Here is a 27,704-nt window from a genome sequence, read left to right on the forward strand (position 1 = left end):
TATCCAAGGCACACCTTAGCTTGCCTTAAGGCAACAACATTTGAGAACCCTTGTTTAAGGTGACTAGAAATCTTCTGGTGCTTAAACAAAACTGAACATATTTGGACGTTTGGACGCAAGTACCTTTGAGCGGGAGTGCCATGCCCATTCGAACTTGGGGGACTAAAGCCCTCCCAGATTTTTAAAATATAGTTTTTTTCACCACATTTTAATATTATTACATTTTTGTCATGTGCACAATGTAGTAATGATAAAGAATATTTCAATGTGAGCGTATTCCCCATTTAATTCTATAATTACCTTAAACATACCCTCTCGCCTCTCCTCCCCCCATCCTGTAGTTGGTTTGATCCAAAAGTTGCTGCAGGAGCTCAACTCAAAGACTTTCAGAGATGCTGGGTACAAGTGTAGGGTTGAAGGTATAGGACACTGTAGAGCACCAGTTTTTCTTTTAAACATGTTTATATGAAATATAATGAGTTGTGCGTCATTATGCACCAATTAAAGATTTTTGTATCCCTAATTTGGTGGGTTTATCCATAGCCTCGCTAGGGTTGGTAAGGAGGTATGTTACTTTTAGAAAGATAAATAAATAACCCTTGTCCCTTAAACCCCTCTTTTCTTTTCTTTACAAAAATCTTTTATTAAATGCCAGAAAAGGGCCCAGATAATTTACGTCAAGTAAAAGCCCTGCATTAATTGGTTGATGAAACAGTTTGTGGCATAACCAAAATAATATGTTTCTCAGAGGTAAATTTGCAGAATGTCTCAGAATAAAATGTTTTAAATTTCATATTTTGTATTTAAGTCAGTGCCTCTGCACATAAGTTTGTGCTTCAAAACTATTCTGTATTACTATATGCATTTTTTTTATTTACTTGTTCCAGGTCCATTAGATAACTTTGGTTTGTTATTCAAACCTTTAAAACCAATCAGAGGAGGATGTGATGCTGATGTCATCAGAGAGGTAAAGGTGCAGATCTGAAGGAGGCAGAGAAACCCGACACATGATGTTAGCATCATGTTAGCATCATGTGTCAGATGCAGTCAGTGTGACTTTGGGACTGGTCACGTGGACCTGATCTCATAAGTGAAAGTCAGAAAAAGTAGAAACAAGCGAAGGGATTTTACATTATTTGACTCAGGTTTTCTGAAACCTTAACTGTCCTTCGAGTTATCCAAACCGTCCTTTGGAGGTACAGAAATATCAAGGAGAAATGGAAATAAAAACATTTAAAGAATCATACCACTCATGCTGTTGAGTAGGCTACATGCGTTTCGAAATGCAGAAAATGGCACAATTAGCATAATAGCATAATTCTTCAAAGGGCATTCTAGACCCCCCACTTAAATACGAAAACCAGTTGCATTGAAGTGCCCATGCTTTTATTCTGAACAAAATGGGGCGGAAGTGCTTTTCTTGTCGCTGCTTTATAATGGCATTGGCTTGACTGTGGTCCTTGCAGCAGCGTGGGATAATTGGATGAGAGGATGCATTGGAAGAGAGGGGTGAGTGAACAGCTGGATGATGGGATTTAACAGAGACACCTGGTTTTACAACGGCCTACGCTCGGTAATAGATTCTAACGTCCGGTCTACCGTTGTTCGGCGTCACACCTGATGTGCACTGCTCACCGCTTGATCCCCATCTGTTTCCATCGGTCCCTCTTTGCGAGGTATGCGGCGGGCCCTCAGTCCTCTGCATACAGACAACGTCCATCAGTGGCAGCTGTGCCCTCAGATGTCGGGAGATTTATTTTGTCAAAACAAAAAATAAATCGCATCATTAAGGGTCATACGCAAGAGGAAAGAAGTGGGCACCGTGTAGAGTAGACGCCGCCTCCGGAGTCTCGTCCATCTCTCCCAAACCAGGTATGAAACAACAATGTGATCATATTTATAAGAAGCCCTCGTCATATATTATGTGCAATGTTAACAGACACATCAGTAACGGTTTAGATCTGCAGCACGTTTGTCTACATTGTCTTTTTGGTACTGATTGACGCGCATTCCCCTCTGAAAGGCTATTGTTTACTGTTATTGTGTGTTGTGGGCTCAACCTAAGGTGGCATGGCCTGCAGAGACGCTGGATATAAGCCTCCCCACATTTCCCCATCTCATATGCTGAAGGTGCAGAAGCCGCATTTTAAAAATCAAACTGTCTTTAGTGTATTTCACAGTTGGTCGTTTCACAGGTATCACAGTTTTTTATTTTCTACCATCAGGGCTACACCCAGAATAGTGGACTTGACAATACAAAAAATAAATAGATAAATAAATACAGTTTAAAGTGATATGATTATTGATTATTTAAATGCAGAAATTGTTTTACAATTGGCAGTTATCTGATTTGTCACAGATTATATTTGCCAAATTATTCATTTAAGTCTTTGAAACTGAAGATCTATTTAATGGCAAATGCACAAAAAAACATTGGCATTTAAAATGGCCCTTAAATAAACTGCAATATAATATTATTCATAAGGATCAATATTAATGATAATATTGGAAAGGCAGACCTGCCCACAGAGTTGGCTGGACCCATGAAAAACCCATTGAATGGGGCCTCCCCAGTTGTGATTTATTATTGTTATCAATGCATGTGCGTTGAATTAGTAGGATTGGTGCTAGCGCCTTGGCTAACAGTTACTTCATTTTGGAGCTGATAAGTGTGTCAAGCTATTATAGTTCAGATTACTAATTCATGCCACATTTAACCATTTTCATCATTTCCCACCCATTTTCCCAACATTTTTCCACTTTTAATCCACTTTGCCTTTAAATTTCTCTCCACTTTTAACCCATTTTCTAACCACTTTTCACCATTTCCCAACCATTTTGCCCCTTTTTCATCTTTCTTAACCCATTTTGTAGCGTTTTCCCCATTTTTGTCTCTTTAAACCAATTGCTGCCACTCTGTAACAAGTTAACACCATTTCTACACCATTTTTTCCTACTTTTAACCCTTTTCAACCAATTTTTAACCTCTATTTGCCATTTTTTTGTACTGCTTTTCACGATTTCCTGCCCTTTTTGCCCCTTTTCATCTTTCTTGACCCATTTTGCAGCGTTTAGCAAATTTTTGTTTCTTTTAACTAACTGTTGCTTCTTTTAACTCATTTTTGCCATTTTTTAACCACTTTTCACAATTTGTTGTCCATTTTGGCCTTTCATAACCTATTTTTCAGCTCTTAGCCCAGTTTTTCCTCTTTAAACCAATTGTTGCCACTCTGTAACCACTTCACATCATTTTTACACCAATTTGTGCCACTTTTGACCAATTTTGAACAAATTTTAACTGCTTTTTTGCCACTTTTAACTGCTTTTCACCATTTCCTGCCCATTTTGCCCTTTTTTGCTTTTCTTGACCCATTTTGCAGCTTTTATCCAATTTTTGCCTCTTTCAACCAATTGTTGCCACTTTTAATTCATTTTTGCCATCACTTTTTGGCACTTTTAACCAATTTTTTCTTTTTCCCCCCCTGTTTTTGCATTTTTTCAGTTACTTAATTTAGTTATATTAGTTATTTTCCTTATGTTATTTCAGTTCCTTCACTATATTTTCTTGCACTTTGACATTTTTGCAGATCCTGGCTTAGCTGTGAAGTGTTTCATTACTTTCCTAATCATTTAGTTCAGTGTGCTCATCCACATTGTGAACATCACAGATAAAAAAGGTAATTCTGTTTTCGGAAAAGAGGCTTACATTTTGAAAAAGGTTATATCGTACTACAGTATAAATAGATGTAAAAAAAAAAAAAAAAGCTTTTGTTTCTTTGATAAGAGTGGTTGTTTTTTAGGTTAGATATAAAATGATGTTTTCACAGATTGGCTTTGGGATGGTCCATGGCTTTCCTGAACTTCATGGCCCCCCCCCTTTGGCTAGGTTCCAGAAAGCTCTCCCTTTTATCCCCCTTATGGATGGCCTTGTGGAAAGGTGTCAGATCAGTTGACTCTATGTTTAGTGCCATTTAGTGCCATTGGACACTATCGCCAACTATAAACTCAGTGAAAACTAAAATTTCCTAACTATTTTACAGCGTTTAAGAGATTAATGACCTTACAGTTCAGTACTGTTCAGTTATAATTAAAATTACAGGTGTACCTAATGAATTGACCACTGGGACATGATGTGCAGATACAAAATTATAGGTAAACAGGAATGTAGAAATAATTACATAAGACAGACATAATTTATCTTTCTATTTTTATTTGAAGATTGATTTTGTACAGGGTCTGGCTTTGCATATCGATATCTATTTACCCTTTCTAAGGGCAGCTGCATGGCTAGAGTGGGTCATCCTTTGTTAACTGCTATATTAGTGGTTCAGTCACAACCCCCTTCAGTCTACATATCAAGTGTCCTTGGGCAAGACATGGAACCAAACGTGCTCCGGGAAGCATCATGGTGACCTTGTAAATGTGTGAGAATGTGTGTGTATAAAAGCTGATGTGTAGATTGGCCTGTGAAGCCAGTGTTTCAAAGGATGAATTCCTCACGTAGTTTGCAGTCCTCTTAGCACTTTGTGGAGTACAGAATATTCATATTTGTAAGATTCCTCATAGTATGATTTCCAATTCATAACACTCTTTTTTTACCACTTAAATGGATATAATTTTTTATAGTAGCGTGTCCCATATCCTTGTCTGCATATTATCCAGTTTTTGAAGGATGTATTTGGCTCATTAGGATTTTAAAGCTTTTCTTTAATACTATTACAATTTAAGCTCACGTCAGATAACAGTACTTACTGGAGTATTAGGCTTTCGTATTTTTGCTTTGCAGAAACAAACCTTGTAGAAGAATGTTTCCCAGATTGCAACAGAACACTCAGGATGAGATGTGCAGGCATCCAATTCTAAAGGAGACAAAGAAAAGTCCTTGATAATGATTTATGTGCGAGTCAATCCTCATAGCAGGGATGGTTTCTATGACGACCGTGATCCTAGTCTCGAGTAAATACACAGAGAGCTTTGTTTTGTTGTAGAGTTATCAGTATTTGTATTGTAACAAGTGTGTTCCAGTATAAAGAAATTATCCTCCTCAAAGTCGCTGTTAGAATACACTTCACTACTGCCTTGATAGTTCTCTTTTTTTCTCAGTGACGGAGGAGTATTTTCTTATCATGTACTTAAAGATTCATTTTGAGCTCAGTTAGACCTTCAGCGTTTCTCGGAGTAGTCTGCAGATTAGTTCAACCTTGTGCACTTTTTTTTTTAAAAGATTTCTTTTCTCACCAAGTTGTACTTTAAATCTGAACACTGGAAAAAAGACTCCACAATAAACAAGCGCAGGCAGATTGCCAGACCTCTGAACCAATGTGTCCTTTGAGATCCGTCTGAATGAAAGAAATCAGTATCTAGAGATAGCTGCTTTATGACATATTGCCCCTTGTCTTAAGCAGAACCAAGCAGAGCCAAGGTCGCCCATGAAGGGGGATAAAGGGGAGAGCTTTCTGGGGTCCAGTCAAATTATGGAAGTCAACAAAATCATGGTCTATTGCAGTGGTTCTCAACCTTTTCAGCCCATGACCCCAAAATAAAGGTGCCAGAGACAGGGAACCCCTGCTTTACCTGGAGGTGGTTAGACACAGCCATGAGCATTCAAGAATAGTCATGTGCAGACAAGGCCATCCATGAGGAGGGATAAAGATGGTGGTTTCCGGGACCCAGCCAAACTGGGGTCCCATGGAGTTCAGCAAAATCATGGTCAATTGTAAAGTTAAGCTGTGAAAGCCATATATTATATTTGACCTGAATAATAATCACTCTTATCAAAGAAACAAATATATTTATTTAATCATTTGTGTAGTAAAGAATGGTAAAAACTGTTGAAAGGTGGTGAAATTGGATATTTAAATAACAAATGGCTTAAAAGTGCAAAACATTGTTGGAAATTAGGGGGAAGGGTATGAAAATTTTGATATAAACTGGCAAAATGGTTTAGCTGTGGTTAGTATGGGCAAAAGGAGGTGTAAAAAGCGGTTAATAGTGGCAATAATGGGTAAACAAAGGCAACAATAGGCAGAAAGTGGCAAGAGTTGGTTTAGATGTGGATAAAACAGGCAGAAAAAAGTGTTGGTGGTTTAAAATGCACAAAACGGGTTTTAGGTGGCAAAAATGATTCAAAATTGGCAAAATTGGTGTTGAAAACAATGAAAAAGTGTTAACATTTGGTAAAATTGGTGTAAAGTGGCAACAGTGTAATTTTAAAAATATTCTTAGGTTTTTTAAAGACATCTGGTGACCCCCTCTCAGTGTCTCGCAACTCCCAAGGGGGTCCCAACCCCAAGGTTGAGAACAACTGGTCTATTGTACAGTCAATCTGCAGTAACTGTATTTAATTTCTAACCTGAATAATAACCACTCCTATCAAAGCAATAAAACATGAATTTTATTGACTTATATTGTAGTACAGTGTAGCCTTTTTCAAAATGAAAACCAATCTTCTTAAAACAAAATTACCTATTTATTGGGGGAGATAACAATGTGGATGGGTACACTGAATTAAAAGCAGCAAAACTGGTTCAAGGAGGTACAACATGAGCAGAATGAAGCAAAAAATGTCAACAAAAGTGACAAGAAATGCCAAAAAGAGCAAAGATGGGTGCATATTATCTGACCTGGATAAGTTGGGTAAAAATTGGTGAAAAACGGCTAAAATGGGTTGAAAGTGCCAAATGAAATGACAAAAGTGGCCAAAATTGGATTTTAAAAAGTTAAGAATGGCTGAAAAATGGAAAAAAAGGCGAAAAATAGCAAAAAGTGGCAAAAAGGAATAGCAAAAAAGGGTTAAAACAGAAAATTATTCAGAGAAAAGGGTGCAAAATAGAAAAAATGTGTTAAAAATGGCAAAAATGGGCAAATTATGGTCAAAATGGGATAAAAGTGCTGCATTTAAGTGGCAAAAATGGGTTAAAAGTGGAAAACATGGGGAAAAAGAGTGAAAACCGATAAAAAAAAAAATTGGTTTGAAATGGAAAATAAAGTAGCAAAATTTTGTCAAAATCAACAAAAACATTGGGGTAAAGGTCACAGCAAAAATGGTTAAAAGTTGCAAAAAGAAGTAACAAAAAAGGGTTAAAATGGCAAATTGGTCAGTGAATAAAGGGAAAACAACAAAAATGGGTTGAAAGTGGAAAACAGGCAAAATATGCCAAAAATGGGATAAAAGTGCTAAATATAAGTGGCACAAATGGGTTGTAAATGGCAAATAAGAGGCAAAAACAGGCAAAAATGTGTTAAAAGTGGCACAGTTTCACACAACTTTTAGCTCCAAATTGAGCTAACTGTTAGCCAGGACGCTAGCACAAATGCTACTGATCCAACACACATTGATATCAATAAATCACAGCTGGTGAGAGCCAGTTCTCTAGGTTTATCAGGGGCCAAGCCAATTCTGTGGGCCGGCCTGAGAAGAACTATTTGTTTTCTAAAATAAAAGATCACTTTCAACTTGCAATGCCACTGACACTTGACCCAAGATTGACAGCTAGTGATGTAAAATGTGCAATAAAAATATGTTTTATGTTTTAATAAATGTTTAAATAATCTGTTTAGTATATTGATTTAAACAAATGTAAAAAACTTTTTAAGATTGTTTCTATTATCTCATAAAACATTTTATTTCAGTGCTGACAAATCTAGAGACAAAACCAATATTAGGTGAAAACATAAAGACAGATTTAAGTGGAAAAATGTAGAAATATATTCCATGAGTGTTTATGCAGGCATAAAATATTTTGAGAATAAATAGTTTTTTCAGGATATTTCATACTCTGCTCTTGCACCAGTTTGGTAGAATGGCTCATATTGTGTTACACAATGGTGTCTCTACCGTGTTATACAGTAAAATAGATCCACTGTCCTCACATGGGGACAATTATACTTATCTGGTCCTACTAATCAAAATAGATAGATAGATATCAAAAACACATAACAAATGAAAGCTCAGCTGTCAGGAGCTTGCATAGTCTTCTTGTTGGCTTTGTTGATGAAGAAAATTATTTGTCATGTTTTCCTCTCATCCATAGTCCTGTCTGTTGGTGTGATGGCTTTGTTATTGGTGCTTCTGCTCTCTGTGATACTCCTCTTCATCCAAAGTCCTGCTCAAGCAACCACTTCCTGCCCTGTCAGCTGTCGATGCTACAGCCTCACTGTGGAGTGTGGCTCCACTGGCCTCAAAAACATCCCCAAACATGTTCCTCCATCAACACAGGTAGGTTCAGTGTAGTGAAAGAGGGCAGTCCCTGACAACACAGCAGACTGAAACCAGAACTAGGTGTTCTGTTTTTCTTTGAAACATTCACAAACATTGACATAACCTCACACCTCATCTCTTTTCATCCTTTTTTCTTTACCTAGACTGTCTTCCTTCAGGATAATGTGATTGGTCAGATCCGTCGACAGGATCTCACTCTGCTGAGACACCTGCACTATCTGTACCTGCAGGTAATAAATCAATACCTACCAACACACCTAAAGGAAAGGGCTTAAAGAACTTGCTCTGAGGGAGTTGTGCATTTGTTATTTTTTTTTAATTGTTAGCTAAACTTCATATTATTAGATAATGTAATACTGTTAAACTGGCCCAAAACTTTTTAAAAGTGGAAATGTATTTTTCATATTGAAATTGTGGTTGTGTGACCAAGTCGGAGGTCCGTCCCAGTAGGAGGGAAACTGTGCTTAGGCAGTAATTTTAAAACCATGCGCCTTGAGTTTACAATGCCATGTAAACCAATTACCTGCAGTTCCTGAGCATAAGCAGCAGACACATTTTTGATTTTTATGTTCCTACCCCTCTAGAACAACACCATCTCAGCAGTGGAGCCCGGCTCTTTCCAGAACCAGGGTCAGCTGTTGGAGCTGGCTCTAAACGGGAATCGGATCCATCTGGTGACAGCTGACATGTTTCAGGGACTTGAACATCTTCGCATTCTTTACCTCGCAGGAAATGACATAACACGCCTCCTTGACTACACCTTCCGTGGCTTACAGGTAAGGCGTGATAAAACTCATGGATGATGATGAATATTCATGTCAAACTTCCAGATTTTTATAATAAACTACATCATGATGCAAGATATATTTTATAGCAGATCTCATTTCTATTAAGCTTTATAAATGAGCACCTCCCTTTGTCTCTGCAGCGTCTGCAGGAGCTCCATTTGCAGCACAACAGTATAGAGATGTTGGCAGACCAGGCTCTGGTTGGTTTGAGCTCTCTGGCTCTACTGGACCTAAGCAGAAATAATCTTCACACTATTGGCCCTGCAACTCTACGACCACTGGTCAGCCTGCAGGTGCTGCGGATTACAGGTGAGACTGGATAAATGGCATCTCAGCCTGAACTCTGGCAACATTGTGTTATGAAGAGCTTAGAGCCACCTGAAGCTGACGTAGTTGCAAACTGCTGCAAAGTTGTATACATGAAGCTTAAATCAAGAAACCTCTAAAGGAGTCTAACAATTTTCAGGGTTACATTCAAGCATGCAGGCAGACTCCTCTTGACTAAAAACTGGTTATCTATTTTTTAAAATCAATTTCATTGAATAACCTTGTTTTGTATATTTCCTGTAGACAACCCCTGGCGCTGTGATTGTGCTCTCCACTGGCTGAGGACCTGGATTGATGAGGAGGGCCAGAGGCTGCTCAGCTCTGCAGAACGTCGGTTGGTCTGCACCGAACCACCACGCCTTTCCCACCTCAGCCTGGTGGAGGTCCCCCTCAACAGTCTGGTTTGTATCCCTCCACTAGTGCAGCTGGAGCCCAGAAGGTTAGCCGTGCGTCTGGGAGAGAGTCTCAGGGTGTCCTGCCATGCATCTGGATACCCTCGGCCACAGGTAGGATTAGATAGCATCTCAGAGGTACTCTGTCTATTACTGTATGTGAGTAACATAGGCAATGTAAAACTAGTTAATATGGGGAAGGAAATGAGGAAAAGTAGTGGTTGTTTCGTAACCTGGTTGGTAATTTTCAGTTTGATCTGTTGACTTGTAACAGCCACAGAGTTGTACTGCGCAAAATAAGTTATTTACCTTATTAAGGCTGTAAATTGTATCTTCTGAGAACGGCCATGCTGCAGCTCTGACAGGCATTATGAAAAACATTATCACTCTAACTCTTTGTCTGGTTTGCTTCTGAATGTCATACAGGGGCATCAGTTTTATTCATTTTTACATTTTTTGCCAAATGTACCCATTTTTACCAGTTTTTCCACCGTTTTGCTAATTGTGACCCATTTTTGCTACATCTTTTCATCACTTTTAACCCATTTTCCCTTTTTGTACCCCATTTTACTGCTTTTAATACATTTTTTCATTGCTTTTTTGCCTATTTTCCCACCCATTCTACCACTGCTCTTCACCAGTTTTAACCTAATTTCTTTTTGCTGCTTTTTTCCCTTAATTCCACTTTCTTGCCACTTTTGTTACATTTTCACTGCTTTTTTGTCAATTTTTGGCTCTTCTTATTGCTGCTTTAAACCAACTTTTGCCAATTCTTTGGAACATTTTTTTTTGCCAAAATTAACCAATTTTGCCCATTTTTGCCTTTTTTGCCAATTTTTTTGCATATTTCTGCACACTCTTTTTGCCACTTTTAACCCATTTGGCAGCCTTTTGCCCCATTTCGCCACTTGAATCAAATTCTGTCTGTTTTTGCCATTTTTTTGCCCCCTATTGGCACTCTTAACCAATTTTTGCCACCATTTGCCCACTGTAGACACTTCTTTTTGCCACATCAAACCAATTTTTGCCACTTATCACCACTTTTTAAAATCTTTTCACAAGTATTCCCCCCACCATTTTGGTTTTGCCCCAGAAAGCTCTCCCCTTTACTCCACCTATGGACGGCCCTGTTTGGTCCACACCTTTAAGTTAAAGTGTGAATGAGTTTAAACTGTTTGCAACCATAAGGCACTCAACTACTGACAACACAAAGATGCTGAGGATTTTAATTGACAAAATTATGGATTGATAAGACAATCCATAATTTTTCTTTTTATCACTGTGGCCCAACCTTTCTAAAAAGGAGTTTAGTTGGATTTTCATGATTTCTTTGGATTTCCTCCAGACATCCCTTTCTGCTCCCGCTTCTTTGCTGCTTCATAAAGCTTAATATAGTTTTGTTTAAACACCTTGGTAGATGGGCAGATAGCTTTTTATATCATCATGAAAAAAGTGTATTTTTTCCCCTCATCTCTTTTCCCTGTTGTTTTTAGGGTGGTGCCATGTGTTTTACGTATGTTCAGTTCAGAGCATAGAACCCTTCTGCTACACACTCCTCAGGAAGTTTCATAACTCTTAATGATGTTAATACAATTGATGTCTTTTTTAATGTCCTCTTCAGTTTTTACTCCACAGAGGCCAAACCACTTATTACTGTGAACTTGAGATTCAGATGTGGAATAGTGAGATATAACCAGAGAACCACTTGTACACTTAAAAAGAAGATATTCTTTATTGATTAACAAAGGGAACTCAGTGTAATAAATAATCAATAATAATTTTTTAAGTTTTTTTCTTTTAAAATATTGAAAAATCCTCCTGAATACCAATGCTGGAAACCTTTCTTGTGGCAAACAGTGGCCATTCTCCTTCAGCTAATAATGGAAAATACTAACAGTGTTGTAGTGTGGTCTGCAGGCTCACATTATACCGGCGTCTTCTGTTTTTTTTTTTATACAGCATGGAATAATTATCATTTTTGCATTTCATGTTTGTAGAATAATTGATTCCTGGACTGAGAACTGGATAGTACCTGAATACCTAAATTCAAAAAAGCAAATGGAAAGACATGAGTTGGTATCATTCCAACTTTTAATGAGCATTTTGCTTCCAAAGAAGACATGTGCATACACAGGCTAAAGCTTCAAGGATAGCTCCATCATTTTGAGGACTGTTCTCCAAAAATAACCAGTTGCCATGTGAACACAGTTAACTCATAGTTGAGTGTATCATCCTTTACATTGGAGGGACATGTAGGAGGCCCTTTAATGAAGCATGAACCAGGAGGAAAGACTGCAGCAAGCTGAAACTGTCCCAGCATTCATTTCTGCACAGAAATTATTTAAGACAGAGTTTGAGATGAGAAACGCCTGGAATCCAATAATAGTCTTTAGACCTTTGGATAACACAAAGATATACCTAATCGAAAGCCACTGTTAAATATTCCATCTAGATTTATAGTTGATTTTACTTAGTATTACTATTGTGTGTATGTTCAGGAGCACTGATCACAGAACCTTTATGAACTTTCAGGTGACCTGGAAGAAGGCGTCCCAGGGTAAAGTGGTGCTTTCTCCCAGAGGCCTGGTACAGGAGCTGGGTGCTGGAGGATCTGGAGGAGGCAGAGCAGAGGAGCCTTCAGAGGAAAGCAGAGTCAGTCTTCAGAAGACAGAGGGTGAACGCTTTGACCCTGACACTGGCAGCGGGATGCTGTTTCTCAGTAATGTGACTGTGGCTCATGCAGGTTTTTATGAATGTGAAGCCTGGAATGCAGGGGGCGTGGCCAGAGTGACCTTTCAGCTAGCCATCAACTCATCTACTTCCTCTTCATCTTCCTCTTCAATCTGGGCGTCATGGTCGCAGGTGTCCTCAGCATACTCCCCCGCCTGGCCGCGGTTAAGGAGCCACGGCCATGCTATGGGCTCAGATGTGAGCCGGGAGCCACTGTACGCTCTTGGCAGCATGGCCTTCAGTGCACTGGGAGCTGCAACTCAGACTGCCATTGCTGTTGGCATCTCTCTGCTGGCTCTCACTGCTCTGCTACTGGTTGCTATGATCTACAGTCGACATCATCAACGAGACAAGGAAGCTGATGGAGCTGAGAAAGTGAGTTTAGGCTTTTTTTCCACCCTTTTTTTTGTTTAAACCTTAGAAGTCCATGATCACGCTGGCTTGAAATCATCATGCACAGTTTTTGTCATGTGATGGCATGAAAACAGACACATTTTGCATTACAATCACTTTATGTGGAATGTGTAAGTTTAAAGCTCTCTTTCAGTTTTTTTATGTCAATAGGTCTGTTAAAACAGGAGATATGATCATTTGAATTTGATGTAAGGATTAATTTTACAAATGGGTTACAGTGTTCCAAGCTGTACAGGAGTGACACTGATCAATTCTTTATGAATTTGACATTTTATGTCATTTTGAAGGAAAAAATATGTCCTTACATTTTAACTATCTGCTAATCATTCATTTTGTAAAAATACAGCCCATGTATCTTAATTGTCATTGAATTTTTTTACATAAAATATTGTACAAGGGGACAGGTAAAACTGGAAAAAACCACCAATGTATATAGTTGTTTTTTCAGTATTTAGTTTGATTTTGGCTCACTTATACATTTTTGTATGTTTAATTTGCACATCTTGGGAATCCCTCACAGTCTTGGAATGCATAAAATGCCAAACAGTTCTTAGTATACAACATTTTAAACTTGGGTATTGTTTAGTCAGTAAGAGAGGAAAAAAAGCTGCAGGTTTTTCCATGTGGTTGGCAGAAAGTAACACCAGTTAAAGGCATCAGTCGGCTGAAGTCCAGCGGCAGGTAGGAAAACAAAGTTCGCAGGATATCAGCAACTCTGGCACTATTTCCTGCATTTTTTTGAGGTGTTACATCCAAACAGTTAGTTAAAATTTAAAAATAGTTTTCATTTCATGAAGTTGAGGTTGTGCTGAAGAAAAAATACCAAACATAAGCATGGTAAACATTTTCTTAGCAGTTAATATTGTGAAAAGAAAAGTATAAGGCAACAATGGCCTGTAGACTTGTGACTTAAAGTGGAGGAGTATTGCATTTAAACTCAGTGTTCTTAATATTTAAAGAGAATTTATTGACATCAAACCAAGTTTTGAGGTTTCCCGGCTATGCTCTTTTAAAGCCTTATCAGAGTAAAATAAATGTGTATCATCTGCAAATATTACATATTAACACAACATCAGTAACATTGTAGATATCATTGATATAAAGAATGAACTGTATTGGGCCAATCACTGATCCCTGTGGTACTCCACAGGTAATCTTTCAAAATCCAGACACAGCATCGGTAATTTGTACGTGCTCCTGTATTTTCTAAATAGATTTCCAGTCTGCAGTCTATGGTCAAGATTTATTCTAGCAGTTTTCCCACTGATTACGCTCTTGAGAACATTTCTAAACACTGGATCTAAAAATGTTGCAGAGAGAGTATTCCCCATGAGGAGGTCAGTTTGTACGTTATACTGAAAGAACGGGGTTTACCACCTTCTTTAACACATGGGTGTCATGAAAAGCTAAGAAGTCATCAAAACAGACTTGCTACATTTCTTAAACTTATAGATAACAAAACCTTCAATTAAATAGCATCCCTATACCAATACCTGATCTCCTGATTACGCTATAATGAGCAATATTTGAACATATGGATAACAGTAAACTCTCTTTAGTTGTTGTTGTTTTTAATGTACTGCATATACAGTAACTGCACCCTGTAAGTGATGAATATTATTTTCTAACCACAGGAGGAGAGCATCCTGTATGTGAATGACTACTCTGATGGCCCCACCACCTTCGCCCAGCTGGAGGAGTACCGTGATGAACGTGGCCATGAGATGTACGTTCTTAACAGAGCCAAGCCGGTGTTGCCACCTGCTCCTCCCACAGCTGTGTCCACCACTAACCTGGGCTGTCCCGCTCCATCTGACACCTCGAGCCACACTCTCTCCTCGGGGGCAGGCCAGACCATGAGCCCCTCTCTGACCGCAAACAAGCAGCAGCAGCAGGAGGGGGACATACGGACCATGAGGAGAATAGCTGGGGAGGGAGGGGAGGCAGAGCCTGTGATCACTTCAGAAGCTGAGGGGATGTTTCTCAATCACACAGGTCTGTTCATGGACTCTCAAATTGCTTATGAAATCCACTGCTGAAAAGGGGAGACAATTCCCCTCAGCACACTGGAATTTGTGTGTTAGAGACGGTACTTTACTGCAAAGCCTGTCACATCTTATCAGAGGAAAGTCAGGGTGCCACTACTGGAATCTACCAGGAACTGAAGGAAACTCCAATCCCTGCTGGTGGTGTAATGAGTCTTTATGAGAAGCTTCTCTTAACTTGCAGAGCAAGCACTGTGGTTTGTAAAATCAACAGCTGAACTTTTAATGACATACTGTGACCTGATACCAAATGTCAGTCGTGAGTTGGCTGGTGCATAGATTGGCCATCTAGTGCCAATACCCTCCAATTATAGTTGGACTCACTGAGCTGCACATAGCTAAACTTCTTTCTTCATGAACATCTGGATCAGCATTTACCAGAACTATTTTACATCTACAGTCCTTCCACTATCCTTACAGGACAAGAGTTAACATCTCTAGACAAGACTCAGACAAAGATCGATTGCAAGTGCTTATTGATTATCTTCAAGATCATGGGCATGAGAGAACCTCTGTTATTTATGTATTGACATCTTTTGTTTGATCTCAGTCTCTGAAGGCTTTAAGGTTCTTCAGTGGAGCAGCAACAGCATACTTTCTTTAACTATTTGTTTCTATGTGTAAGCATGATTATCATTGCAGAGAATTGATTTTTACACTGATTTTTTATTCCTACTTGGACTCTCAACAACTGTCTAGCTGATAGATTTGATCAGCATACTGTCTGGGTTAAGAACAACACACATTGTGTCTCTGTGGTGTTAGCAACCTTCCCTGAGCCTGCCGTTTTTAACTGTAGATCACTTCATAAAGCAAGATGGCACATGTAGGTCATTGAATCTAAACTTGGCACAAAAAGTAAGGAAACAATGCTTTTTGGCAATAAATCTTATACTGTTGGAGAGCCTGTTTGTTCCCCTTTGCATCTGCAGGATGAGCAGCAGGGCTGAGTATGTGGGTTGTGCCCATGAAAGATGTGGCAAATCTTCTCTGCCAGTGTCAAACAGCTTATTCTGCTGTCTGTAATGACTTTTGTTTTGACCTTCTGGTGTTGACAGTCAGGCACCTGTGAGCATGGGTTTTGCTACAGTGATCAATAGGGGTCTGCTCCAAGAATTGGCATGCCATGATTGACTTACTGTATGTGGATAGGACCAGTGTGACAGGGTAACTTCAAGCTGGTGGTCTGCAAAATCAAATCATAGCATTATTTGGAGTGAGCCCTAGTACCATCTCCAGACTGTAGGCCAAGTTCCAGATATCAGGGGATGTTAGAGACAGGCTGCAAATTGGGCTTCTCAAGAAGGTGACACCCCAAGAGACTTGTTTCCTCACCCTGTCAGCACTTAGGAACTGTAGCCTGTCTTCTACAGATGTGCAGGATGATTATGGCCGACGGCTCTCTGCCCAGACAATCCAGAACAGACTGCACGCAGCCAGTCTCCGGTCTCATAGGGCTGCCAGATTCTGACTACAGCAGTTGGATCATAGGGTCAAAGTGTGTAGAGGACACACAGAACGCTATACTGATTGCCACAACGATAGAGTAACATCTTTTAGGGGAAGCAGTGTGAACAGCTCTCTCTCTCTGGAAAAAACGAGGCTTGTCATCATTGAAGTAAATTTAAATGCAGAGATATTGAGATGAGATTCTGCAACCAGTGACAATCCCATATCTCCACCACCAAACTCTATCCTCCAACATGACAATGTTCGCCCCCACAGAGCGGGGTTTATCAGAGACTAACTTCAGAATTTGGGAGTGGAGAGGATGGAATGGCCTGCTAGCAGTCCTGACCTCAACCCCACTGAACACTTGTGGGATCAGCTTGGGCATGCTGTTTGTGCCAGAGTGACAACATAACCACGTTGGCTGACTTGCAACAAATGCTGGTTGAAGAATGGGATGCCATTTCACAGCAGTGTGTGACCAGGCTGGGGAACAGCATGAGGAGCCAGGCTGTTGTGATGTGTATGGCTCTTCCACAAACTACTTTTGTTTTTTAAATGATTAAATTGTTAAATTGCCACTGTCTTATTTCTTCAGACTTCAATCATTCAAACCACCAAACAAGAGGCAATGGTAGAATAAGCTTTTTGACACTTTTCATGGGCACAACCCACGTACTCAGCTCTGCTGCTCATCCCACAAATGCATGTTCCTGACAAATGTGGTACCATTTAAAAGGGTAATAAACAGACTTTTCAATGGTATACAGTCTATTGCCAAGAAGCTTTGTTACAACAACGAAACAATCTACAAACACAAATTTCCTTACCTTCTATGCTTTCTTTGTATAGATTTAGATAAGCCCAATGGCACTGGTGGAGGTGGCGACAGGCAGAAATGCCTGGTAGTAAGCACACATCTGTGCTTCAACCCAAACTCTTAAGTCAGAGTGGTGAGAGGCTCTTGCGATGAAACTAGAAGAAAGAAGGACAAAAATTTTAGGAGACAAACAACTTAGGAGAACATATAGAAATCAAATTAAATATAGACAAAGGTTGGCCAATCATTGCCTATGTGCGTTTTCATATTTACCTTCTTGGAAACATGGTTTGTGTCCTTGTGTCTCAGTGAAAAAATAAACCATAAACAATGAGGCATTCATATAAAAACTATGGTATCTGGTGCCAAAGTAGAGACTTTTTAAATGACTGAAGAGTTGCACTTACTGTGAGTCTGAAGACTTTTCCATAGCAGGCATGTGTCATTCAAAGACGTAACTACGTCATAGTCCTAAAAATTGTTCTCTTTTTTCCCTGCGTAAACTGAATTCTCTCCTTGCGTAACAACCAGTCTTTCAATCTTAAAACCAGGGTGCTTTTGTTCCTGCCCGGATTCTGTTGGAATGAATAGCAAAGGTGTAGTGATCAGCTCAGTGGTCAGTGGACAGGTGTCAGGTCTGGTTCAGTGTGCTTTTCTCTCAGTATAGAAAATGAACAGGACACAGCGATGAGAATGTTTGTATGTCTATATATTTACATACATACATATCCAGATACACACAACAAACTGCTTAAATTAGGTGCATTTGCTGTGTTTAAATCTATATTTTTTTGCCCTTTGTTAAAACGTATATTGTGGTGCCATATTCTTACATATCATAAAAATATGTTCATTTTTTTTCTGTATGTTGGTTTTCTTCAGTTATTTAAAACAATTGTAAAGAAAAATAAAGTCTATGTCACACTGATTATCCTTGTATTAAGATGACTTTCCTTTGGTAGCCTATGCCCTATCCTTTTCTTGTGTAATGGTCAGTTAAGTCCATTCGTATCATTAGGACAGTTTTAGGAGGTAGTAGAGGTTCTGTGACAGGCTCATGTCTTTATGTTAAATTTTTTATGACTTAACCGATATTTAGAAATGATGAGATTATTTTTTAAAAAGCTTTAGAGTTGATGCTTGAGGATCCCACAATAAATCCAATGTCAAACATTGACAGAACAGCAGCCAAAATACAACAACAGACAGCCCCAGCAGATGGCATGGGTTCCTGTGATTGGTTTATGTTAGTGAATATCTCTTAAATTAGTTAATGGGGAAAATTGCCCCCACCTGGTAGATGGCGTGGAAAATTTTCTTAAGGCCAATAGCATTGCTCCTAATTTTCTGAGTGAGGAGGCTCAAGCATTGGGAATGCGTGTCTCCTGGGCCAAAACAAAGATCCAAGCATGAGGGGATGCTTTGGATGCTGCCATCAAATCTGCTTGGAAGTTTTAGAGCAGTTCACCCACTTCAGCAGCATAACCCATGCATCCACGGACTGCTAGTCTGAAAACAGCCATAGACTTGGATGCCGATGGGTTCTCTGTCATTTGTTGGTACACAAACATCAGTCTATATGTGTGTCAAGTAAATTTGATGATTAAGTTTTGATACATGAAATGCTTGGTTATCTCAGGATAATGAGGTGATCAGGACTTGAAGTAAAAAAAAATACAGAGCAAAAACTTAAACTATTTTATCTATTACACAGTAACAGCCTGAAGTAAAACAGGTCAAATCAATGGTAGCCTGGCTCAAAAGAGGGTAAACCAACTTAGACAAACAAGACTGGAGGGGCAAAGGCAGGCAGGCAAAAATCCAAAACAGACAAGGAAAGTTCAAGACCGAGGGCAACTGGATTAACATCAATGTAGGCAGAACTATGGGCTGATGAGTTAAGGGTCATATTTGTTTTTCAGTGTCCTTGTACAAACTGTTACTTTGCATTTTGAGTGTCATTGGGATTGAGCAAGTAAAGGTGAAAACAACTCCCTCTTACTGTTTTTGAGTGTGTGTGTGGACAACACAAAAAGAAAGATACAAGGTATGGCTGTTTAAAAAGAGACTAACGTTACACAGAAACAGTTTTCAGTATCTTTCTCCTCTTAGGAAGAAGGAAGTCACACGGTGCTAGATTAGGTGAATAGGGAGGGTGATCAAACACTGTGATTTGTTTTCTGATCAGAAACGACTTTACTGAGAGTGCAGTGGGAGCTGGTGGTGGTGGTTGTCTCTTTCTCCTGACTTTTTTGCACATTTTTTCTAGAACCTGTTAATAATAGAGTTAAATCACCATTGACCTTCTGGAAACCACTTCTTCAAAACCATACCCTCAATCCAGGGGTGTCCAAACTGGCCCATGGGCCAAATGTGGCCCTTGGCACATTTTTAATTTGCCCACATTAAATTCTTAAAAATAATGAAAATTGGTCCACATTAGATCATAAAAATGCTTGACTGTAGTGTTATAGTCTATCTGTGTTTTCTTATTGACAGACGAGTATAGTTTTAGTGTTACCTTGGGGGCTCGTCCGGGAAGGTGACAAAAAACTATACTCATCTGTAAATAGGAAAACAAAAAAATGTATAGTGTGTGTGTAGATGAGTTGAATTTATTTGGATTTGTGTATATTTTTGCCTCAGCACTAGGCAGTGCTACCATGCTAGTTCTCTTTACAAACATTTTGACAGGCTTTTTCCTTGACTGAAACTGATATGATACAGTAAATTCTCTGGTACATAGAGCGTCATTCTCATTCTGACCAGGGTTGAGATGGGGATAGCCAGGGCCAACCAGGGCTACCCTTAAATCTGACAGGCCTCCTTAAGATCCTTGAAATGACGAGCTATTTGCTTTGTCAGCCATTAACAAGCCATTTTTAAGCATATCCAATCACTAAGCGAATCTTTACCTAAATTGGAATGGATTTATCAACTTTAATATTTTAAAGGTGAATTGTATGACAGTGGCCCCACCATCGTTATAGTTTTCTGTATGTGGCCCTCAGTGGAAAAAGTTTGGAAACCCCCGCATGATATCCAAGAAAACAATCAACATGCCCTTGAATTTGGACTTGCTTTGTGGTGCTTTCCTTGTTGACAATGGTGTTTTCCAATGCATTAACTGTCGTCTTGTCTCAGGATTGTATTGGAAGATCCAAGTTTTATCACATGTAATCACTCCTTCTAAAAAATATGGGTGCCCTTCAATTTGTCGCAAAATATCTCCACAAATGTGCTTGCCTTTTTCATGAAAAATCACGTGCACTTCAATCAGTAACTAGAAGTGAACTAAAGATGTCACTTATTGGAAACGCACAGCAGTTGTGCATAAATACCCAACCTTTACTATTGAACAATAACAATATCAGTCTGATTATTTAGCCATACCATGTGCGTTCTAATACAAATTTTACTTCAGCAGAAATCGTTTCAGTGGCCAAAGCCTGTATAAAAACTGCCATAGATTCAGTTGACCTTTAAACGAGTGCATGGCTCTGGGTAAAGTTTCTGTTTGTTCTCTGCCTTTGGCAGCTCTGTGGTCACCTCTCAATTAAACACCTCTGCTCTCTCCTCTTTTCCATGACCCCGTGCAGGTCTATATAATATCTCTGAATGCAGCAGTCTTCTCTCTCACTCTCCTGTGCACAATGGAGGGCCTTACTACGCTGGTGCTGTTGTCTTCAGTGGCGCTGCTCTGCAGTGCTGCTCCAGATGTGGAGCCTGTAACATGCACTGATGGTGGTATTTCATCTGCACACCTGGCAATGCATCACATCAACAAGCACCATGAGCATGGCTACAAATTCAGACTGAATCAGACTGTAGTTTTCAAAATGGTAGAGGTAAGAAACTGAGATAAAGCAGCAAAAAAGAAGTCAGAGTTTAAGATTCTGTTTGTTTAAGCAAATCAATGTCAGACTCTTTAAACATTTTGTTTAACATAGAGGACAGCCTGATTTCTTTGTTGAATAACACTTTTCTGTCGATATACTCTGTAATAACTGTGAATGAATAACTGAAGTTTAAACTCTCCATTGCTGTTGCTTCCAGGTTGACAGCGGTTGTAACATTGAGCTAACGTTGGAACTTTTAGAGACAGAGTGCCATGTTGTCAACCCCAAATCTTTTGAGCAATGTGATCTCCGTGGAATCGCCGACTGGGTAAATGCTAAACAAATAATGAGCAGACCAAATCACTGCATTATATTCAACTAAAGTTGACAGTCTGACAAAATTCTTTGTTTATGGATATGTGAGGTATCTACAGTGAAATTTCATCCTTGTTTCTATTCAGGAAGTGAAGGCAACCTGCTCTGTAAAGGTAACTGTGGAAAACAGTGATGCCAAAGTCACTGGTTATACATGTGAAACTGAAAAAGGTAGGATTCATTCCTCTGCATCAAACCCTACAGGGGTGGAAGAAAGGATGTATAGATACTGGACAATTTTATTAGATATTAATACTTTATTTAAGGATTTATCAAGTCAAGAGTAAAAAAAAAGACTTATGAGAAATCTTTTAAATTTATGCTTGATGTCTTTAACACCTTCTCTTAATAACTATAAATCTTATTGTCAGGCAAGAATACAGTAAGTCCCAAGAGGAACATTGCAACATGCATTGTACACTGTTAGACCAAACATTTAAAGGTTGTAAAAAATTAGTTGTGTTAACTTAAAAATCCATAATAGCTATTTCATTTTTATTTTTCTGAGTTGATTGAAGGCATTCTTAGATTGATTGGTTATTAGCCATACTATCAGGAGTATCCAAGCTAGACTTACCACAAGCTGAGCTTAAAAGGATGATGTATATGAGACAAGTTTGCAATATTTCAACCTCAAAAAACACATGTTTATTTGCAAAATGTGAGGACAATCAGCCTGGCAACTCACTGAGTGTGTCAATCAGTGCAGTGCCAGGTGTGTGTCAATCAGGGCAGTGCCAGGTGGGGGTCAATCAGTGCAGTGCCAGGTGTGTGTCAATCAGGGCAGTGCCAGGTGGGGGTCAATCAGTGCAGTGCCAGGTGTGTGTCAATCAGTGCAGTGCCAGGTGTGTGTCAATCAGGGCAGTGCCAGGTGTGTGTCAATCAGGGCAGTGCCAGGTGTGGATCAATCACCGCACCACTAGGTGTATGTGGCTGTTTGCCACTGATTGGGGCCAGGTGTGGCAAACTTATATACATTCCTGGGCTGCAGCACTCTGTGCTGACTCATTATCTCACCATCAGAGGTATTGAGAGCATCTCCCTGTGTTCTTTCTTGAGAGTGTGAAAGTTAAAGGTCACCTAAGCTTTGTGTAATATATTACTTGTCTACGTTCTATGAGAATAACCAGTTGCCACTGGATTAAGATTATTGTGCTGGAAAGCATTAACCAGTGTTTTGGTTCTCCTTTTCACACCAGTCTGATGATCTTTGTTTTCTTTCATCTGAAGATAGATTTCTCAGTCTCCCTACTAGTTTGTGTTCATTTCAGCTGCACGGCAGAAGTGGTTTAGTTTCCCCTTTTCTCAGTATTGTCAAGAACGGGAGTTTTTTTGGTTGTGGGCTAGTTTTCTGGAGCTTTTGTTCCCCCCCTTTTCCCATTTATCGCTTGCGATTTAGTGGTTATCCTTCTAGGATAACTTTTAGAAACCTGTTGTCTGCAGTTGTGTCCCACTGCCCCTCCTACCTGACAGCAAAATAAACAGATAATGAGGATAGTACATGCTGTTGCAGTATGAAGCAAGGAAAGCTCAAACTATGACACTGTCATCTCAATATAATCACTTCAATAAAGATTAGTGGAGAAAAAAGGCTCATATGTGGTTTGAAAGCTTGAAAAGCTGTTATTAACAAAAAAAAAAAAAAGAATCACATTTGATTGTGGGATATGTAGTTCTTTCCTCCTTGTAAAGCAATATGTACAGTCTTGTACCTTTGCCCTTTTCTTCATTTTTTGCAAAAAATCCAACGTTTTGTAGTCATGAGTACTCAGGTAGCACTTAAGCTTGGTTCATGCATTAAAAGCATTGTAATAAGGATTTTAAAGAATGTCTATGGGGCCTTGAATGGGGAATTTCACTCATGGAACCAGCACCAACAAAAAAGGGATGGGGACTGTTGAGTTCTATCAGCTCAGAAAATACAAGTCAGTTAATACAGCTTATTTCTTGATAACCTACAAGTGTCCAGTCTTTCAGAAAGATTAATACCTTTTCCTTTAATGTTAAGTAAGTTCCCACAGGCAGGACTTCTCTCAGTTAGTAACTCTACTTATGGTGCAAAAGTGTCTAATGCCCGAAGGCTTTCTGGGAAATCTGCAGATCAAGGGATGCTTATCTAATATTTTGAGTACAATGACAAAAAGTAACAGAGAATGACTGAGAACTGTTTAGTTGAAACTAAAAATATGTTTTTTCAACTCAGAAAAATATTGCTGAAATAGCTGTTTGGATTTTTAAAATTTAACACAACTAATTTTTAATAAACCTTCCAACTGTTCAGTCTTACCATATATAATTGCTAAAATGAGACCAGTCATAATTTGAATAATGTGTAACCCTTATACCACAGCCTGATACATCTTATCTCTTTATGCAGTACTCACTAGAGAAGAAATGGTAAGGACCTGCCCTGACTGTCCGGTGCTTATCGCACTGAATGACGCAGAAAGCGTGAAGGCTGCACAAGAAATAGTGAAAAAATTCAACGAGAACACCACAAACCAGCACTATTTCATCCTGAAGGAAGTAGGACGAGTCAGGCTTGGGGTTAGAGAATCTCTCACACACACTTTCTTTCACCTGCCTGCATGACTCAAGACTGCAAGTTTCCCTTTTTTAGTTTATCATCTCTGAAATAAATAAAAACAGTAACAAGATTTAGCAGCCAAAAACACTAAATAATTGTATGTTTGGGAAGTCATATGGCTGAGTTATGCCTAACACTCTATCGCTCCTTCTCTTAGTACATACCAATGCGAGGAATGATGTACTTTGCTGAGATCGCCCTCATTGAGTCCAACTGCCCGATGTTTTCCAGACGAGTTCCAGAGTCATGCCCATCCTTGTGCCCTGACAGAGCTGTAAGAACTCAAACACACAAAAGCTTAAGACATATTTAAAGCAACATTTTGTCATACTATGCGCAGAATTAAAAAATAATTTTGATTTGTAATTTTTAGCTTAAGTCAAGCTTTACCTTCTGTTAAGTTTGATAACCAGGCCCTGGTTCAGTTTAGATTTGCATTGATGTAGCAGTGTGTTGTTTCTCAGAGTTCCTTTTTTCAGTATCACCTGCTGCTGACAGACTTATGTCAGCTGGGCTGGTAAGCTGCTGCAGCCAAACAGACCTATCCATTTAATTCATCCATTATCTTTAACACTTTTCCTGTTCATCAACACTTTTCCTGTACATCCTGTACTGGTCCCCAGTCAGCCACAGGACTGATATATAGAAACCAACAGACACACTTTCACTGACACCTAAGGTCAATTTAGAGTCACCAGTTAAGCTTGAACCAACATGTCTTTGGTCTGTGGGAGGGAGCCAGAGTACCTGGTGAGAACTCACGAATGCATAGGTTGATCATGCATAGACAGGCTCTGTCTGACCACAATTCAAATCAGGACCTTTCTGTTACATTTTATTTTAGTGGGCCCTAATTACCTAGTAAATACCTAGTAATTACCTAGAAATTTTAGTGCCATTAATGAGTAATTTTATAATCATAAGTACAATTATCTAATAATTTCTCAAGAATAAGTTGGTCATTACCTAGTAATGATTTGGAATTTGACCAAGTAATTACTCAAAAATATGGTAATATAAAGCATTTACCTAATAATAATGCGTTAACCATCAAGTGTTTCCTCATAAATATTGTAGCAGTTCTCTGGTAATTGAATGGTGTTTTACCAAATAATTTCTTTGAAATAATGCGATCGTTTTTCTATATTAAATGCTTGATAATTCCCAGGTAATTTCTTTATTTTGGCACGCTAAATTAAGTGAGTTATTCCTGAGTAATTTCAAGTTTATGAACTTCCTTCATAAATGACAAGTAATTTGTGGGTAATCTCTGAATATAAGCCCACTAAATTAAAGTGAGAACTTCCTCCATAATTCCATAGTCATTTTTATGTTTTTATTTTTCAAAGGCCTTGTTTTAAGTTACATTAAAGGCCCAATGTTAACCCTTTATATGCCTTCTACTGGCATTATAGTTGCAAGTACTGTTATGAGGCATTATAAATAGTCATGAGGGCTTATATCTGTGGTTGTAAAGCATCATGGGTGCGTTATAACACACTGTAAGTAAACATATGTTATAATGCATTCTAGAGGTAGGGGGCATATAAAGGGTTACCACTGTGCTTTAAATGTAACTTGACAAAATGTCTTTTTTTAATAACATAAAAATAACAAGGGAATTATGGAGGTAGGGCTAACTTTAACTTAGGAAAGCTGGCTGATAGATATAACTTAAAGAATTGTGCTTCTGAATCATGAAGGAAGTTTTAAAGAAATTATGAATGAGGGCATTCAGACATTACCTAAAAGTTGCATTATAAAGAATTGCTACAACATTCATGAGGAATTGCTTGGAAATTAGTACATTATCACTAGGTAAATGATTAATATTACCATATTTCTGAATATTAACTTGGTCAAATCCCAAGTTATAACTAAGTAATTAACACCTTATTTGTGAAAATTAACTGTATAATAATACTTAATACTATAAATTAACCAAGTAATAATTGCATAATTACTAGGTAGTTTACACCTCATTCTTGAGAAATTACTAGATAAGAATACTTATTACTACAAAATTACGATGTAATTACTCAATTATTACTAGGAAATAACTAGGTAATTACCACCTTATTTTAGGAAATAACTACATAATTATAGTAAATACAAAATTGCTATGTAATGACTACAAAATGACTTGGTAATTACCACCTTTATTAAGAAATTACTAATATACTTATTACTACAAAAGTACTATGTAATTACTCATTTATTACTAGGAAATTACAAGGTAATTACCACTTTATTCTTACGAACTAACTATATAATTATACTGAAGACAAAATTGCTATGTAATGACTACAAAATTACTCAGTAATTACCACCTTTCTTAAGATATTACTAGGTAAATATACTTACTACAATAAAAATAACTATGTAATTACTCCATAATTACTGGGTAATAACAAGGTAATTACCCCCTTATTCTTTAGAATTTACAAGATAATTATACTTACATCAATAACCATAAATAGGCTATTACTAAGTAATTAGGGCCCACTAAAATAAAGTGTCACCAAACTTTCCTGCTGTGACTCAACAGCATTAACAAATGAGCCACCGGTCTGCCCTCACAAATCTATAAATAAGAAAAATAAGCCAATAGGAGACCTGATGTAATTGTATACATTCCTTATTGTTTGCAAACCCTATGAAGTCAAGAACTACCTCACTGTTGGTCTTTAAACACCTTTGGATTCCCTGAGTCTGTGCAGCTAGCCCTAATGGTTCCTTCCTACAAAAGAGCATAGTTTTATGCTACTGTCATGTTGCATTCAGGGAGGATAATAATGCAGCTTGAAGTTACAGTGATGATTATTTCATACACTGTTGGTCACTAAGTTGCCTATTTAACCTCATTCTCTTGTCTCTCTAAAGCAACACGCTGTCTGCAAATCATCGTACTCCAAAGTACATGGTGTTGGGAATCTTCAGTGTGAATTCTATCCAGCATTGGTAAGTTCAAATTTTGACACAGCATGTTTGTACTTCATCTTTTCCACACTGTTAATGGTAAACTCTTCATCTGGAGTGCCATGCCCTACATTACTAATCAACTCGGTATGTAACATTTGGAGTCTGCAGTTAGATATTATACAAACATGCAGAAAAAATGCTTACTTTCTTTTGGCATTCTGCTGACAGGACACCACTGCCCGAAGCCCAGGTGAACAGGAGCCTGTTTGTGAGCATACTCATCGAGTCATGCCTGCTGGACCCCCTGGCCCCCCTGGCCCCCCTGGCCCCCCTGGCACAGAACCTGCTGATGGAGGACCCCCACCCCGGCCCTTTCCAGTGCTTCATCCCTGCCATACCAAGGCTGAACAAGAGTTCCACCCAATTTGCGAGTCACATTAGTTTGAACTCTGCCCAAATACAAAACCAAGGCAGTCCTAAAAGGTACACACTATTGCAATTTAAACAATAAATGTTATTGCTAAGAAAACCTAAAAAGTCTAAGTCCTTACAAAAACACACATACATACACCAGCAAGGTGTCAATCATTTTGTTGCAAACAATCTCAATGTTAGGAGTTTTGCACATATTTGCTTATTTATCATCTTCTAATGTGTGGCACAATAAAAACCCTGAAAGCATTATTTTCCATCTGCAGTATACTTTGGGTTCCTTAAGAAAAATCTTTGGTATTTTTATGTGAGATATGCAGGGGTGGAAAATAACTACATTTATTCTGCAAAATGCAATTAAGT

The 27,704-nt window shown here is 38.6% G+C and overlaps 2 protein-coding genes and 1 long non-coding RNA gene across 6 annotated transcripts; 2 read left to right on the forward strand and 1 right to left on the reverse strand.

Annotated features, from left to right (window-relative positions):
* The first annotated feature begins 1,738 nt into the window (after positions 1 to 1,738).
* On the forward strand, positions 1,739 to 16,477 carry LOC121512276 (leucine-rich repeat-containing protein 24-like). Its single transcript, XM_041791454.1, has 8 exons — positions 1,739 to 1,872; positions 8,034 to 8,218; positions 8,365 to 8,451; positions 8,806 to 8,997; positions 9,150 to 9,318; positions 9,580 to 9,842; positions 12,261 to 12,833; positions 14,507 to 16,477. The coding sequence occupies exons 2-8, from the start codon at positions 8,051 to 8,053 to the stop codon at positions 14,909 to 14,911; spliced, it is 1,857 nt and encodes a 618-aa protein (XP_041647388.1). The 5' UTR covers positions 1,739 to 1,872; positions 8,034 to 8,050; the 3' UTR covers positions 14,912 to 16,477.
* LOC121512280 lies at positions 11,812 to 23,768 on the reverse strand. 4 transcript variants are annotated; one of them, XR_005992097.1, is made up of 6 exons: positions 21,978 to 23,768; positions 17,594 to 17,761; positions 17,460 to 17,490; positions 17,197 to 17,341; positions 14,666 to 14,798; positions 11,812 to 12,339 (listed from the first exon to the last, which is right to left on the reverse strand). It is a non-coding gene; the product is annotated as an uncharacterized LOC121512280 (long non-coding RNA). The 4 variants fall into 4 exon arrangements; XR_005992095.1 differs by having other exon boundaries at positions 11,812 to 12,054; positions 12,245 to 12,339; positions 17,460 to 17,761; XR_005992096.1 differs by lacking the exon at positions 17,460 to 17,490.
* Positions 20,783 to 27,590, forward strand: ahsg1 (alpha-2-HS-glycoprotein 1). Its single transcript, XM_041791456.1, has 7 exons — positions 20,783 to 21,034; positions 21,243 to 21,353; positions 21,487 to 21,571; positions 23,778 to 23,947; positions 24,145 to 24,261; positions 26,871 to 26,948; positions 27,138 to 27,590. Exons 1-7 carry the CDS (start codon positions 20,840 to 20,842, stop codon positions 27,348 to 27,350), a joined length of 969 nt encoding a protein of 322 aa, XP_041647390.1. The 5' UTR covers positions 20,783 to 20,839; the 3' UTR covers positions 27,351 to 27,590.
* The last annotated feature ends 114 nt before the right edge of the window (positions 27,591 to 27,704 follow it).

The sequence above is a fragment of the Cheilinus undulatus genome, linkage group 7 (genome assembly GCF_018320785.1).
Source record: "Cheilinus undulatus linkage group 7, ASM1832078v1, whole genome shotgun sequence".
NCBI lineage: Eukaryota > Metazoa > Chordata > Actinopteri > Labriformes > Labridae > Cheilinus > Cheilinus undulatus.